The sequence below is a fragment of the Nannobrachium achirus genome (assembly GCF_963921795.1).
Source record: "Nannobrachium achirus genome assembly, chromosome: 18".
Taxonomy (NCBI): domain Eukaryota; kingdom Metazoa; phylum Chordata; class Actinopteri; order Myctophiformes; family Myctophidae; genus Nannobrachium; species Nannobrachium achirus.
Window position 1 is genome coordinate 44,074,263 of NC_137825.1, and position 17,395 is coordinate 44,091,657.

General features: G+C 42.7%; 1 protein-coding gene across 1 annotated transcript; it reads left to right on the plus strand.

Moving 5' to 3' along the window:
* Window positions 1-255: 255 nt before the first annotated feature.
* On the plus strand, window positions 256-16,512 carry mki67 (marker of proliferation Ki-67; the record flags this gene model as incomplete). The annotated part of the gene is made up of 20 exons (XM_080747449.1): window positions 256-371; window positions 1,031-1,125; window positions 1,936-2,017; window positions 2,152-2,267; window positions 2,846-2,915; window positions 3,013-3,082; window positions 3,947-4,852; window positions 5,287-5,516; window positions 5,623-6,157; window positions 6,491-6,618; window positions 7,153-7,321; window positions 7,441-7,647; window positions 7,975-8,855; window positions 9,045-9,093; window positions 9,500-9,664; window positions 10,541-10,705; window positions 11,038-11,087; window positions 12,134-12,248; window positions 12,634-13,005; window positions 13,673-16,512. The coding sequence occupies exons 2-20, from the start codon at window positions 1,037-1,039 to the stop codon at window positions 16,510-16,512; spliced, it is 7,239 nt and encodes a 2,412-aa protein (XP_080603575.1). The 5' UTR covers window positions 256-371; window positions 1,031-1,036.
* Between the last annotated feature and the right edge of the window lie 883 nt (window positions 16,513-17,395).

Below are 17,395 nucleotides of genomic sequence, written 5' to 3' on the forward strand. Positions count from 1 at the left end.
CTCAATGCACATGGAGAGAACGGGATGCTTAAAACCCAGAGCAGTCACTAGCTTCGTACGCAGAAATAACACCTTTTGAAAGTCTTATTTGTGTTGGTTTTCCCCCTCTGCGCTTGTGTGCACTGCGGAGGGATCTCGCAGTGAATGGACTGTGTTGCGACAACAGAACCCACGTTTACGTTCAGTAGTAGAAGAACAGTGGATGAGTTGTAGTGTTGTGTTTAAGCGCGTCGGAAGGGTTAGATAGGAAGTTTAGAAAGTTGATGACTTAATTTAGTTTAATAGGGATCCTTCATTCATAGATCGTCCTCGTCAACTCCCAGGAGTCGACGTTTATGGATCTGTTTCACCAGACGTATCTTTGAAAACAGGTAAAGTAATGTAGTTCGGTCAGTGACGCTCGCACAATGTCGTGTTAAACGCCGCGGTTAATGGGAATAATCTTTAAAGTATTTGCACGGAAACGCGCTACATGTCGCAATAACAATTGTGTCGCAGTAAATATAATCGCTGGGTAAGTTAATGCGGTGTGTTTGTGTGTCTCTGTGGAGTTAAATGCCTGTAATGTTCCCACGTTGAAAATGTTGTGGGCGCCATGATTCTTGGCTCGTGAGCGTGAGCAGACTGAGGCGTCGATTGGGTATGGCAAGCTATGGCAGCTGCCATACCTTGGCTACAGGGGGAAATAATAAAATGTACTTTTCATCGTGCCTGTTACTAAGGTATGGCAACATGACTGGTGTCTTGCACGTGCGCCCTCGCGCGCGTATAAGACACCAGTTATGTTGCCATACCTTTGCTTTTGCGGAACTGACGCCACTGCTCGTGTGAGGGAAGAAAAAGTAACGTACCAGCTCTTTGAAGTCTTGACTTCAAACGTGCTTTTTTAACATTGTAGTGGAGTAGAAGTAAAAGTACTGACAATTCTCAATTAAATCAACATTGTACTTAAATACAGTACATAAGTACACGTACTTACGACTTAGTTACTTTCCACCACTGAAGTTATGTTTGTTTGTGTGTTTTTAAGGTAACAATGCCGTTGCACGGGAAAGTAGTGGTGATTAAGAGGAGCGGTGTGGATGGAACAGAGTTCCCTCTCACTGCAGCGTGTGTTTTTGGAAGGTGAGGCCAACACATGTCAAATTATTTTCTTTGAAAGTAGTGTCATGTTTTTTTGTATCCTGTCACACCATTATGTGTAAAAAAAAAAAACGACAACCCATGAATAGGTTTGTCCTTTTTAACAAGGAGATAATCAGACTTTCTCACACAAATACTTTTTTGTCGTTCTCCATTTACACTAGTTAAATGCACCTAAGCTAACCTCATGTTGGCCATTGGCCATATGCCAGGCATGCAGGCAGGCTCTTGTCTGTCTGGGTTGTTTCAGTCATTTCAAATGGCAGGAGGCGGGGTTTCAACTGCAGACGTCATACTTCCTACATGCATACGTTGTGATCGAATGTGACAAGATGTACACATAGTTGGGAAAGTTATTAATTTTCCAGAGGGGAATTTACTTTCCAGTCTACTCTCCACAGCTGCTTGTACTGTAGATACTGAACAAAAATGTAATAAAAAAATAAAATAAGGCAGACAAGTGGTGAATAGAATATATCGCATACATGCCACTGATATAGATGAGAGGTGATACACATGATATAACATGCAAGTTCAAATTCAGGATATGTTCTATAGTGAGTGCATAATTATTAAATGTACCTAGGTTTAGTTTGTCCCTGTAAATAAGATGAGGTATGTCAAGGAAATATAAGTCTGCAGCAAAGCTAGCCTTTCAGCCACTTTTTTTTTTTTTTTTTTTTTTTGTGTGAATCTGAGCCAGCTGCTAAATTGACTTGGCATATGGACAAATGTGCCGTTCTGTAAAGCTGACAGTGACAGTTTGCTTCTGTAATTTATATTGCCAATTAGGAAAGCGGAATGTGATATACGAATTCAGCTTCCTCAAGTCTCCAAGGAACACTGCAAAATTGACCTGAATGAAAATAAGGAGGTAACCAGCAACCGAACATCAGAACTTTTTAAAGCTGTCGTAATTTCACAACTTCAGTACTTCACGCATAGTTGCATACATAGTTGCATACTGTGCATAATGTGTTACTCATGGTTTCACTGGTTTCTTCACAGGTCATTGTAACCAATTTGAGTTCAGTGAATCCAACACGCATCAATGGAGAGGTTTTGCAACAGGCAGAGCGTTTGAAACATGGAGATCTAATCACGATTTTTGACCGTTCTTTCAGGTTGGTATGAAGTGGATATGACCTTTTTGGTTTAGATTATAATTTTTCTTCTGTAAAACAGAATGTGTTTGTACCGTGCCCCCGATGGCCTACTGGTCAAAAGCGCATGTACATAGGCTTTGTGTAGCCTGCAGCGTGTCGCTGGTTGAGCCCGACCCAGGTTTGCTGCGTGTCTCTCCCCCCATTTCCTGTCAATCTACTGTCTGTCAAGGCATAAAACGCCCCCAAAAATATATATTAAAAATAATGTGTTTGTACGCTAAGCATGGTCTTCCTATTTTTCCATCTTTTTTGTATAACAGAAAAAAAGAATTCAGCTTGGGATCTCAATTTTATCCAACCAGTAGAGCACAATGAGAATTGATCAAATATTTATTTTCCAGTTATGGCATTGTTTCTCATCACTTCCTATATCACTTGCTTATGTTGTATGAGTTCACTCTCCTCATTGGAAAATTGGGGTCTCATTTGAACATTTAATTTTCTATTTATTAAAGAGGTGGAGCAATGTTGCTGTACCAAACAATACATTTACACCTTTTAATCTTGTGATTTCTCTCATGGTTCGCTTGTCTTAGGTTTGAGTACCCTCCAGAACCAACACCAAAAAAGAAGAGATCTTCCATAGGAGGCAAAGCTGAGACACGGGTAAGGTTTAACACTCTTTGTTTTGTTTGCATGCATATCTGCAAGATTGTGTATAGGTGCATGAAATACTTATTGCATTTGCAATGTGTTTACCTAGGTTCTTAAAGATAAGCAAGCAAGTGACACCACTGCTGCTGAGACAGATAAAACATCTGAAGCACCCACATGTGAGTATATCAAATATATCTTGTTAGGGGTTTGTTGCCACTGATTTGGTGTGTCAGTGTGTTTTGGATGTTTACCCATGAGAACCCTGGGGGTGTCCTGTACTCAATATAGCTAAAGCCAAATGTTTTTTACAACCAAAATGTAGTTTCCAGAGGAGCACTCACTGAAAACTTAACAGTGGGTATTTGCGTGTTGTGTGGTCACACAATCAAAGCATCAACAACATGCTCATAAACGCCTGGCATGTGGCTGTCCCTCATTTGTCTGTTGTACAATCAGATGCGTAGTCCAGACTCCAGAGTAGTCATCATTGATGAGACATCACCCCATGCAAACACCCTCTTTTCAAGCTCACAACACATTTGTTGTGAGCTGGTAGATCGGCTATTTTCAGTAAAGCAGTAGTTCAGTAGTGTAGAGTGAAACCGGAGGGGTGGCCTTGTATAGAGCCCTTGGGAAATGATGCCCTGATGTGATCAACTAATTATAGGGTTTAATTGGATAATATTTACTTACAGGAGAAGGAAGGGAAGTTCTCATTATAGGAAGATATTTTGCAGCAGAATTGAACATGATGCAGTAGTGGTGCATTGAATTTGAGAAATTGTTGTGTACAATGTGTAGCCATCAGATAAGTTTGATAAATACAATTACTTTTCTTTTATTATGCAAATGTGTTAAAAGTTCAGGCTATAGCATACAGGGTCATTCAGTGAATCCGTTAAGGCGGTGTGATTTTTGTCATATAGAACATCCCACCAACATACAACTACAAACAAAAACATAATCTAACCAGTTTAGCTGCATATAGGTACAGAATCTTGACATTTACCGAACATTGTCTTTATCTGTCTGGTCTCTAGTTCCCTGTCTGAAAGATGGAACAAACAATGACAACATCCAACGGACCCCGGAGAAAACGGTTGAGGCGGAATCCACAGATTCTCCTTTTGGTGACCTGTATCAAATGATCAAGAAAACCCTGGATTCAAAGCCCAGCCCATGGAAACCATCTGGAAGTCAGCCCCAGACGCCTGCCACGAGGTTTTGCACCCCACAACCTGTGTCGGTCAGAAAAGCCGCTGGAGAAGTGGCAACCCTCCCAAAAGCGGTGGAATGTCCCCCGAAGGAGGTGACAGCTGAAGAGTCCTCTGGCATCACTGCTGTGGAGGGTGATGCTGAAGTTGAAAACGTGGTTGTGGCGACTCCAAAGTCAGCGAAGAAGGAGCAGAAACCGCTGACTGAACAGGCCGCCAATCCTGCCACACCTGTACAGGAAACTCTGAAGATTAAACGACGGTCTTTGACATCCAAAACCAAAACACCCACCGCTACTGTGGCAACCTCATCACCACAGTCTCAGAAAAAGCACCAGGCTACTCCTCAGAAGTTCACTGTCACTGAGATGGACGAGCAGGTGTCAGTTGAAAAGCCCACTTTGACACCCACAAGGAGAAAGAGTAAGGCAGCCACACCCATCAAACCTGCAGTAACTGAGGTGCAAGACAAGACTGAGGCACTGCCCAGCACTCCCAAGACCATTCCTTCTCCAAGACATTCACCAAGGACCGCAGAGAAGAAACGCCAAGCTCAGGAAGCCACACCTATCAAACCTGCTGCAACTGAGCTGCAAGACCAGGCCATGGTGACTGAGGCACTGCCCGGCACTCCCAAGACCAATCCTTCTCCAAGGCATTCACCAAGGACGGCAGAGAAGAAACTGCAAGCTCTGAAAGTTACAGAGGCTGCAGCTGCTGCAACTATCAATGGTAAATGTATATCTTAGCGTTTTTTATTGCACATCATTAATGATAACTTCTCATTTCCTTTAATTTCATGTGCATTACAAATATTTTATCATGGGTTATTTCACTTCTGTGACAAATAACAATTTAAAGGCCCTGAACATTAATGCAATTGTTTTCAGTTACTCTCAACTGATAATCATAGTAAGGTTGAAGCTCGGTAGAATTAAGCTGACAATTCTTTCTCAAAAACCTATGGGTCAAGAAGAATGAATAGTGAGGTAAAGTGTTTGAGGAAGCTGTCCATCTAACCTAGTGAATAAGTGTAATAAGCTAGAGTAGGTATTTATAAAAAAAACCTGAATGTTCATGACCTTTAAAACAATAAGTTCAAATACAGTTTTAAATGTAATGTAAACTCCTATTGAAAATTAAATTCATAATTTAATATCTTACAGTGACGGCATCAAAGAAACGCAAGAGTGAAGAACTTGGAGCCGATTTGTCCATGCCACGAATGAAAAGGAAACGGGTTTCATTTGGAGGTCATCTGACCCCAGAGTTGTTTGACAAACGAATGCCTCCTGACTCTCCGCTGCGAAAAGGGGCCGCTCCACGACGCAGCCTGTGTGTTCCGAAACTCGAGAAATCACTCCTAAGAAGAGCATCTGTCAGTGGTTTTCCAAAGGTAAGACTATATAGATGAGGAATGGTATGCTTTTGCAGAAATGTAGTGTATTGAGCATGGCACAATTTAATTTGTTATTGAAATGTGACTTTTGACCTCACCAAAGGCCAAGACTCCATCCCCTGCCAAGAAGTCACCGAAGGCCAAGACACCATCTCCTGCCAAGAAGTCGCCGAAGGCCAAGACACCATCCCCTGCCAAGTCACCAAAGGCCAAGACTCCATCACCTGCAAAGAAGTCACCAAAGGCCAAGACTCCATCCCCTTCCAAGAAGTCACCAAAGGCTAAGACTCCATCCCCTGCCAAGTCGCCAAAGGCCAAGACTCCTTCCTCTGCCAAGAAGTCGCCAAAAGTTAAGACCCCTTCTCCTCCTGAGACTCCATCCTCTGCCAAGAAGTCCATGTCTCTGGTGGGGTCTGCTGCCCTTGAGGGGAGCACTCCCACTGTGCAAGGTCGATTCTCTGTTTCACGCATCAGCACACCGTCTCCTGTTGCAGAGGAGACCATTTCTGCCCCAGAGCCCTCAGCCACTATGACCCCCAAGTTGCCTTTGAGGCGAAAAAGCATGAAGAGCACGACACGGAAGAGTGTTGGGGAGGCTATGCGCAGGAGAAGTGGTGTGTCACGGGCATCTTTTAAAGGTAACCATGGTCACTCACAAAACCATAACACCATATGATATGCAATATGCTACCATTTATTTTATAAATTAATAGATTGATTAGTTGATTCATTTAAGTGTCCTCCATGAAGTTGAAGTTACGTTATTGTGCAACATTATGCCCAGAGGAATTGCAAATGAATGCAGCCATAACACAAGGTACAGGTACATTCTTGCACAGAGGAAGAAGAAGACAATCTGCACTTTAGAATTTCGCATCATGGACGTGAGGAATGTGACCGAAGCTTCTTAAATCTGTGTATATACAGTATGAAGTCATGACTCATGAGACTGTTTTTGTTTTGTTTCTCAGTTAAGAATTCCTGGGCTGACATTGTGAAGTTTGGCCAGAAAAAATCTCAAGTGGTAGCTCAAGAAGTTAAGAAAGCAACCGCCCAAATGAAGAAGAAGGCGGCGGAGGCTGTTGAGCCCAAACACAAGGTGAGGTGAAATCCCACGCATTAATTGTAAATTAATTTGTTTCTCTAGCCTTCTGACATCTACAAAAATGTATCTAGCGCGGCATAGTAAAGTTATGTATCATAGTAAAATATATGTACAGATGCCTTTCTGTGTAGAAAAGCTTTTGTTTTAACACAATATGCTTCTTATGGGAGACACTACAAACATCATCGGTTTTATGCTTCATTTGTGTGGTTGGCATGGCTTCTCCTAAAAACATTGCAGATTTTTCTGATGGCAGGGCATCGATAATGCTGTGCTTTGGCCAAAAGAAATATCCTCTGTGTATTCTTCCACAAAATGTTGAACCTAAAGTTGTTGTTTCACATCAAGCATACATTCTGTACACAATATGGTCAACCTTTCACAGACAAATACACAGAAGACAGGATATTTTTGCCGCACTATATCATTAATCTTTTCACATGTCCCGTGAATTTTTAAGATAATTTGTGTGACTTTAATCCATCATTGTCTCTATCTTAACTAGACATTCTTCTCTGAATCTTTCAGACGCCTGCCAAAAATGTAATGAACTATGCCAGCACTGGTCATGCAGATTCACCTGTAAGCATTGTTGTGGGCAGAGCTCATAAACGGGTGCAGCCTACGGGTGCAGCCCCAAGACTAGTCCACAACACTGTCCTTCTCAAGAACATGAAAATGGACGAGGATTTGACTGGTAATTACTTATTCCCACTCTTCACTGTTGAAGTGGTAAATTATTTAGTTCTGTATGGTATTGGTGCGCTTTGGTCTACTTGTACTGCTTATGTCGCTCACATTTTTACTTCCCTTCAGGCATTGCTGAAATATTTAATACACCAGTGGGTGCCAAGCAGAGGAAATCATCAGTTGTCAGAGTGCCTCCCAGTGTTACCAAGACCCCAGTGTCAACATCTGTGATTGAGGCTTCATCAGTTGTGAGTGTGCCTCCCAGTGCTTCCAAGACGCCTGTGTCAACATCTGTGATCGATGCTTCAGTGATTAATACACCAGAGGAGACTGGTAAGTGGTTTTTGACAATGCAGATGTATATTTAACCACTAAAACCCTCTAGACGTACTGAGACAGACCTGAGCTGGCGCTGTACTCAGACTGCTCCTTTTTTTCCTTATACACTGAATCTCTTTTACAAAAATGTCAGATCTACAAGCTCACAATGCGTCATGTGAGCTTGTAGATCTGCTGTTTCTGGTGAATGTTTCCACCAGATTAGGGGGTGTTGGCGTTCAGGTGGTTAAGACGACAACATTAAATAAAATCTATTATTGTAAATACTATGTACTATGCCATACTTCTGTCTTTTAATTTGATCTAAATATTTAATCTCAGGTGAAATGATCGTGTCCCCATTGGCTGTTGCATCTTCCGCCAAATCCGGAAAATACAACCATGAAGCTGTCGAACGCCTCTTCGAAGAGCCCAGCTTTGCCAGTGAAGATGAGGCGCTCGTTGATGACGTCGGTGAACAACAGTGCCCAGAACTGGAGACCGAATTGACGACAACTCCTCAGCAGAAGCCCCCTCAGCCTGACTGTCTGACTGGAGTGAAGAGACTGCTCAAAACCCCAAGACAGAAGCCGGAGCCAGTGGAGGACCTGAGAGGGAAACTGTTGAAAACACCAAAACAGAAAGCTGAGCCTGTGGAATGTCTCACCGGCGTCAAGAGGATCATGAGGACGCCGAGACAGAAGGCCGAACCCGTGGAAGACATCAGAGGGAAACTCCTTGTGACACCCAAACCCGAGAAACCTGAGCAGCCTGAGTGTCTCAGTGGAGTGAAGAGAATGATGAAAACCCCAAGGCAAAAGGCTGAACCTCTTGTGGACCTCGAGGGAGAACTTCTGAAAACTCCCAAAGCGCCAGCGGTCGTAGAAGAAGTGAGCGTGGATGGCGTCGGAGAGCTTCTGGAGACACCCATACACAAAGAGCCTCTTAAAAACCTTATTGACGACGACTCCACCACGACTGGTACCGGTGAAGACATGGTCAATGTTGAGAGCCTGATGAAAACTCCTAAGAAGGTGGAAACTGTTGACGTGCAGATGAAAACACCCAGGCAAATGGAAGCACCTGTTGAGGAGAGTTGTCCTAAGAGCCTAATGAAGACACCAAGGATGTCAGGGAACCCTCCTGGGGAAGACTTGGAGGAACTACAAGAGCTCACGGTGGAGCCTCTGACTAATGTCTCTGTTCAAATGGCGACAACTGAGGTAATACTGACATTTTGTTTGTTTGCCCAGCATTTTATGAATAATTTTCTCTCACAATTATTATAAAATGCCTTCTATGGTATCAATAGTAATATACTATTGTGTAGATATCATTATTTTTTAAATGAATTTCATGCATTTTGAATTTAATGTTTTCTAATAATTCGTTTTCCGTCTTGTATTTGACAGGTTCATGATGAAATGCCCCCACAGAATGAATCAGACAAGTCACTACAAGGTTAGTTCCCGATGGAGCAGTTACACATTTACACACGTTTAAACAGTGGGATGTTCAAAGACAATAACAGTGGTCTGGCATGTTTAGCTTATTGACTACAACTCGCTGTGTAGTTGACATTATTGCCAATCAATCTTTTTACAAAGCAATTTCCAGTGGGTCAAGGGTTAAGCTAACATTCCCTGAATTATTCAGCTAAATCCAGTAGTAATGGCTTTAGACAAAATGTTAAACGTACGACAAAATAAGCCATTAATGGTAAAATTCTGTCTTAACGCAATATATGCACAATGCTGCGAGTAGAGAGTGACATATGGTCCATGTTTCTGTGTTGTATTCTAGAATGTTATTCATGTACTACTCCGTCTATTCATGTAATTCATTTCCTGCTTTTCTTTTTCTTCAGAACCAGAGGTTGAGACCATTGTCCCCGTTTCTGTTGATGATACTGAGGAGGTGAAAGAGCTCTCTGTTGAAGCTGAGAACAACACATCTCTGCTAGCAGATGATGACCAGCAAGCATCTCAACAACCCACCAGCACTGTGGCTGATCTAGCAGAAGAATCACAAGGTTAGTTCTGTTTGGGAGCAGACAATGGTGCACCAGACTGTTAATAATATCCAACTTACTATATAATGTACAAAATGTACAGGTAGATGAAAATGATTAAACATCATACATACTGTGGTTTGTACTTTGAGGAAGGCAGTGTTTTCCATTTAATTCAGTAGTATGAAAGTGACTTAACTGCATGTTAGTGACACAGTATGGTCCTTTAACAAAATGTTTATAGAAATATAACTGCTTCTGTTTTGTATTCTACAATATTATTAATGTATTAACCCATTTAGGCCTGAACACATTATGACGCAATATTTTATGCTTTAAATATAAAAAAATAGCAGATATACAAGCTCACTGCGAGCTTGTAGATCTGCTATTTTTGAAAAATCATGAAAATTAGAATTTTGACCCGATTCTATAAGTGTCTTTTGAATCCTTCTAAGATTTTTGGAAAAAACCTATGTTTCTATGTCAGCAATCTGGCCAGCCATCGTCAAAGAAAAGGTCCTTTTCACTTAACAGGAGCTCAGTTAGTCTGTTCTTGAGAGACTACCATGTCAGTGGTTCTCAAACCTTTTCATGTGAAGGACCCCCAAAATTATATTTATTTGGCCACGGACCCCCATCTCAAAATATCTAGTTCCAGGGACCTCCCAGAAGCAAAATTTGAGTTACAAACGTTCGCTTTGAAAATACATATACTCAAAGATTTGCACTCATTTTCACGACTTTTTCAAAAATAGCAGATCTACAAGCTCGCAGCGCGGCACTCGGTGCCGCGCTGTGAGCTTGTATATCTGCTATTTTTCACTGGTTAAAGCATTCAATAATTCTAGGCCTAAATGGGTTAATAATCTGTTCCTGCTTTTTCTTTGTCTTCAGAACCAGAGGTTGAGACCGTTGTCCCTGTTTCTGGTGACGATGCTGAGGAGGTGCAAGAGACCCCTGTTGAAGCTGAGAACAACACATCTCTGCCAGCAGATGATGACCAGCAAGCATCTCAACAACCCACCAGCACTGTGGCTGAGGAAGCAGAAGAACCACAAGGTTAGTTCTGTTTGGGAGCGTACAATGGTTCAGTTGCATGTTAAGTGTTAATATACTGTATAATGGAAATACAGAATGTAATTTATTTGTCATACAATGTGATACGAAATGATTAAACGTCATTCTGTGGTTTGTTTGTTCTTTGAGGAAGGCAGTGTTTTCTATTTAATTCAGTATGAAACTGACTTATCTGCATGTTGGTGACATGCTATGGTCCTTTACAAAATTGAACCAGTATTTCTTTAAACATTTTGTTATGAATAGAGAGATTAATACATTAATTTAATAACATTCGAGAATGTCATTTATTTCCTGCTTTTCTTTATCTTCAGAACCAGAGGTTGAGACCGTTGTCCCTGTTCCTGGTGATGATACTGAGGAGGTGCAAGAGACCCCTGTTGAAGCTGAGAACAACACATCTCTGCCAGCAGATGACCAGCAAGCATCTCGACAACCCACCAGCACTGTCAGTGAGGAAGCAGAAGAATCTCAAGGTTAGTTCTGTTTGGGAGAGTACAGTGGTGCAGTTGCATGTTAAGTGTTAATATAATATCAAAATACAGCGAATGTAATGTATTAATCATACGCACACACATTTGGGTTGTTATTGATGCAGCAGATTGCTACAAGTAATGTTCAACCTACTGTGTACAAAATGTAAGTGGGTAAATGGATATTATATATAATGGTGTTTTTTGTTCTTTGAGGAAGTCAGTGTTTTCTATTTAATTCAGTACAGTATGAAACTGACTTATCTGCATTGTTGGTGACGTGGTTCTATTTTGTCCTTTACAAAATAGAACCAGTATTTCTATAAACATTTTGTTATTCTAGAACAGGGGTGGGCAATATTTTTTTCCATGGGGCCACATGAACAAAAGAAAATATTATGTAGGGCTGGGCCAAAAGGCAGTGCTCCCTGCAAGATGTGCTCCCCGCAAACTAAACACAGGCTTTACCCCCGACTTCAGTAAATAAATACTTAGCAGTCCAGTTTTTGTTGAAAACCCGGCATTCTGCATCGACTTTTCTTTTTTTATCCACTTTAGCCATTTTTGATGGTTACGGTAGGGAAGGTCGTCTTGACTCGTGACCAGTCTGACCACCTGCTTGTTATTGAGACAACATCCAATGATCACGCACACGTGCTGATGTACGCATTGCGTCCATATGTACGTGAATACAAAACGTCAAAATAAAATAAATGCAGCTTTAGTCCATGCATGAGGTAAAATTTTAAAATGTGTTTATTTTGTAATTTGCCATTAACCCTACAAGGGCCGGTCAGTGAACCAAAGGGCCGCACAATGCCCAGGTCTGTTCTAGAATGTTATTAATGTTTTAATCTGTCTATTCATTTCATTTATTTCCTGCTTTTCTTTGTCTTCAGAACCAGATATCCCTGTTTCTGGTGACGATGCCGAGGAGGTACAAGAGACCCCTGTTGAAGCTGAGAACAACACATCTCTGCCAGCAGATGATGACCAGCAAGCATCTCAACAACCCACCAGCACTGTGGCTGAGGAAGAAGAAGAATCACAAGGTTAGTTCTGTTTGGGAGCGTACAGTGGTGCAGTTGCATGTTTTTATTTGTCACACACTCATGTACGGTATGACCAGATTTTGGTGCGGCAGACTGTGCTGTAAGTAATGTCCAACCTACTGGATATTATACAAAATACGAAATATTATCCAAGTGGGTATCAATGACAATAATTAACTGTGGTTTTTTGATCTTTGAGGAAGGCAGTGTTTTCCATTTAATTCAAAACAGTATGAAAGTGACTTATTAACCGCACGTTAACTGACTGATTATTCAGCTAAGCTCTGTAGCACTTTAATTACTTTTTATACAATAAATGCACCAAGCAGTGAGTAAACAATGATATGGTATGGTTCTTAACAAAATGTTAAATCTCTGCCAGCAGACAAGGAAGCTGTCATCATCCCAGCTGAGAAGCCAAGACGAGGAGGGAGGAAAATCAAGCAGGATACAAAGAGTGAATCTACTGAGGCCCAGGACCTACAGCTCATAATCGCCACAGAGACACCCAAACGAGGGGGCAGAGCAAGAAAAGGGACAGTCGTCAAAGAGGTGGAGATCATGTCAGAGGCCAAACCTGAACCTGCCAAGGACGATGTCCCAGAGGAGATACTGGATGATCTTCCCCAACCTTCCACTGCCAATGAGGAGAGGGAGCTGCCCGTTCTCAAAACGAGTTCCAAAAGAGGAAGAGGGAGAAAGGTTAAACAGGATTTGCCTGAGGCTGAGACTCAAGAGAGTTCCCTAAAATGTTCAGGTAAACCCAGTAGTTATGGTTTTAAACAAAATGTTAACAAATGTATGACAACCGTGACATCTAAAAATTAAGCCATTAATGGCAAAATTCTTTATTGTGCTGTATTTGCACAAAGCTGTGAGTAGACGGTGACTTGGTATGCTCCAAAACTAGAGTTTCGGGCCGCTTGGCCGGTACTCCCCGATAATCCCGAGATTATTTCAATGTCTTTCCCAGGCCCGATAATCCAGAGAAAAGAAACATTTTTGAAAAATAAAATCCAAAAAATGTAGTAGGCATGATATAAATCGCGAAATTGCATGTTTAACCCCCATAGCAACCCCATCTTTCAAACATGGCAGCCATCTTTGTTTACATTTTAGGAAAACATAATGGCTGCTATCTCATGAATGCCTGAACGGATTTCCATTCAGATTTTTTTGTTTGAAAGCTGTGAGCAATGTGGACACACGTGGTGCATTATCTAGGCATGGGTGTGCATGATCCGTGCACTATGAATTACATGGAAGTCTATGGAGACTGGAGGCATATGAGAGTACGAAGGTATTGTTAAATGGCAGGGAATGTGTTAAGCCAATTTTAATATAGCATGTTTGTATTCTAGAATGTTGTTAATTCATAAAGCCATCTATTCATGTAATTTATTTCCTGTTCCTTTTTCCTTCAGAACCAGAGGTTGAGACCATTGTCCCCGTTTCTGAGGACGTTGCCGATGTGGTGCAAGAGACCCCTGTAGAAGCTGAGAACAACACATCTCTGCCAGCAGATGATGAACAGCAATTGGATGATGCTCATTCTTCCACTGCCATTGAGGAGAGCGAGATGCCCGTTCTCAAAACGAGAGGAAGAGGGAGAAAGGCTTTGGCTGAGACTCAAGGGCCACACCAGGAGGCTGCCCCAGCTGAGAAGTCTAGGAGAGGAGGGAGGAAGATCAAGAGTGCGGTGTCTCATGAATCGACAGACGTCCTGGACGAACCTCTCGCCATCGCCACAGAGACGCCAAAGACAGGAAGCCCGCTGAAAGAAGAAACGCCCGTAACAGAGGAGCCAGAGGAAGAAGCAGCCACTGTCATTGAGAAAACTGAGATTCCGGTACTGAAAAAAGGAGGAAGAGGGAGGAAGGCAAAACAGGATTCTGTAGAGGCACACGAGGAAGCTGTCGTCATCCCAACTGAGCCCGTAACGGAGGAGCCAGAGGAAGAAGCAGCCACTGTCATTGAGAAAACTGAGATTCCGGTACTGAAAAAAGGAGGAAGAGGGAGGAAGGCAAAACAGGATTCTGAAGAGGCACACGAGGAAGCTGTCGTCATCCCAACTGAGCCCGTAACAGAGGAGCTAGAGGAAATATCTGCCACTACCTCCACTGCCATTGAGATGCCGATTCTGAAGACAAGAGGAAGAGGGAGGAAGGCAAAACAGGATTCTGAAGAGGCACACGAGGAAGTGGTCGTCATTCAACACGAGGAAGCTGTCGTCATCCCAACTGAGCCCGTAACGGATGAGCCAGAGCAAGAGTCTGCCACTACCTCCACTGCCTCTGAGAAAATTGAGATTCCGGTTCTGAAAACAAGAGGAAGAGGGAGGAAGGCAAAACAGGATTTGCCTGAGGCTGTTGAGACTGAAGAGGCACACGAGGAAGCTCTCATCCCACACGAGGAAGCTGTCGTCATCCCAACGCCAAAGAGAGGAGGGAGGAAAGCCAAGCAGGATACCCAAAGTGTAGCGCATCCCGAATCTACAGAGGCCCAGGACCTACAGCTCATAATCGCCACAGAGAAACCCAAACGAGGGGGCAGAGCAAAAAAAGCAACAGTCGTCAAAGAAGTTGAGATCGTGTCGGAGGCCAAACCTGAACCTGCCAAGGACGATGTCCCAGAGGAGAAATCGGAGGACGCTCAATCTTCCACTGCCGTTGAGGAGAGCGAGATGCCTGTTCTCAAAACGAGAGGAAGAGGGAGAAAGGCTAAACAGGATTTGCCTGAGGCTGAGACTCAAGAGGCACACGAGGAGGCTGTCGAAGCTGAGAAGCCTAGAAGAGGAGGCGCGAGGAAGAAGGGAAGCACGATGAAAGAAGAAAAGCTCATAAAAGAGGTGGAGGTCATTTCAGAGCCAGAGGAAGTACCTGAACATACCCAGGAGGATGTACAAGAGGAGAATACAGGTGATGTTCAAACTGACACTGCCATTAAGAAGAGTGAGATGCCACTTCTGAAAACAAGAGGAAGAGGAAGGAAAGCTAAACCTGAGTTGCCTGAGGCTGTTGAAGAGACGAAAGAGGAACATGAGGAAGCTGTCGTTCCTGCTGAGAAGCCCAGAAGAGGAGGGAGGAAGAGCAAGCAAGAGAACAAGAGTGTAGTGACAACTGACTCAACAGATGAACCCAAACAAAGTGTGGCAGAAGCTGAAATAATCGTCAAAGAAGTGGAGATCGAAGAGGAGACAGAAGAAAAACCTGAACCTACCCAGGATGGTGTTCAAGAGGAGAAACCAGATGATGCGCCTGTTGTTAAAGCTAGAAGGGGAAGGAAGGTAAATTCTGCTGTTAAAGATGATGATTCACAAGCTACTCCAGCCAAAAGAGCTCGCAGAGGAGAAGTACTGCAGGATTTGGCTGAGACTCAAGGGCCACACGAGGAGGCCGCCCCAGCTGAGAAGCCTAAAAGAGGAGGGAGGAAGATCAAGAGTGCAGAGACACCCAAGAAAGGAAGCCCGTTGAAAGAAGAAACACCCGTAACAGAGGAGCCAGAGGAAAGATCTGCCACTACCTCCACTGCCATTGAGATGCCAATTCTGAAGGCAAGAGGAAGAGGAAGGAAGGCAAAACAGGATTTGCCTGAGGCTGTTGAGACTGAAGAGGCACATGAGGAAGCTGTCGTCATCCCACACGAGGAAGCTGTCGTTGTGGAGACAACTGTTCCCGCTACCAAGTCTGCTACTCGGGGTCGAGGAAAAGCCAAAAGTGAGAGCAAGGCTGAAGGTGCTGACAGTAAAACAAAGGTGTCTGCAGGGCCTGTCAGAAAGGGCAGAAAGGCAGCTCGGGCAACTCCTCCAGCAGATGACACTGTGGTTGTACCAAGCACTGAGGAGGGGATGGAAGAGGTCGAAGATGATCAACAAAATCCACCTTCCAAGAAATCTGTAGTGTGGAAAGATGATTTGACAGTGACCCATGTTATTTCACCTGCTGTAAGGGCCGCTCGAGGGCGTAAGGCAAAGCTTGCAGACGATGTTGCTTCACCAAGAACCAGCCCTGCCAAAAGAGACCACAGTGTTGAGTGCTCTGCTTCTGAAACTACGGCATCAACCAAGCCTGGCAGCAAAAGAAAAGCCCCAAGAAACGCGAGCAAAGCTGAAGAGGAGGAGCTCTCCGATAAAACGGTTCCGTCAGAGCCCATTAAAAAAGCGAGGCGGGGGAAATCTGCTGATGCAGCTCTTGTTGAGACTGTGACCCCAGCTCCTGAAGTGCCAGAGACCAAGCCCCGCAGAGGAAGACTGGCAAAGAAATAACCGTTTTTTTTTTACAAACAGGGAAATATTTTATATTTACTTTTGTATCTCTTAAATTGATAGATTTTTAGAAAATAAATACGTTCAGATTTTATGTTCACAATGTTTTGAAAGTTCGCAATATTTTGATGTTTTTCACTTTGATAAGATTTTGTTAATAAAGTGTTAATAATTTTAAAATGTCTGATTTATTCCCCCCCCCCCCTCCCCTGTCAAGGTAATATGGAGTAAGGTCTGTGTTAAGCGTAACGTTAATTTGTGTATACAATTGGGAGCGTGTCATCATTTCGACATAGCATCTTTTCGGTGTGGGTGAATGCTAACCTGGTAAATGTTAACCACTATGCCTAAACCTAACCTCAGTAAAACTATGCCTAAACCTAACCCTAAGTCGAAAAAACAAGATTTCCCCTATACAATTGTTATTTTCTCTTTGGTACAATACAGCTGGTAGCAGCATTGCAGGCAAAAAAAGATCATGTCCTCTAAGCTTCCCAGTTAAGAAATAAAATGCAATAGTCAGAATAAAAATTGTTTTATCCATTAATTTGTAAAACTGCAATATACACTATAAATAGTGCAGGAAAAAGTAGTCTGCATTCATGGAGGTAAAGTGAGTGAATAATACCATTGTTCTAGACTTATAATGTATTTACACAGACTGTTGGTGTCTTGTGGATATTTAAAGAAGCCAGGCATAAGGTGTAGCAGCCATAGACATCTGGCATGATTGTCTGTCCAGATGTGATGCACCTTGTTTTGTGCTGCAATCAAACTCTGATTTACATTTAGGTAATCTATACAGAAGCAAACATTCATAGTCTAAAGCAGGGACATTAAAGGTGTAAATGACATTCTTCTGTTCAAATAAGAGTTAATAGCT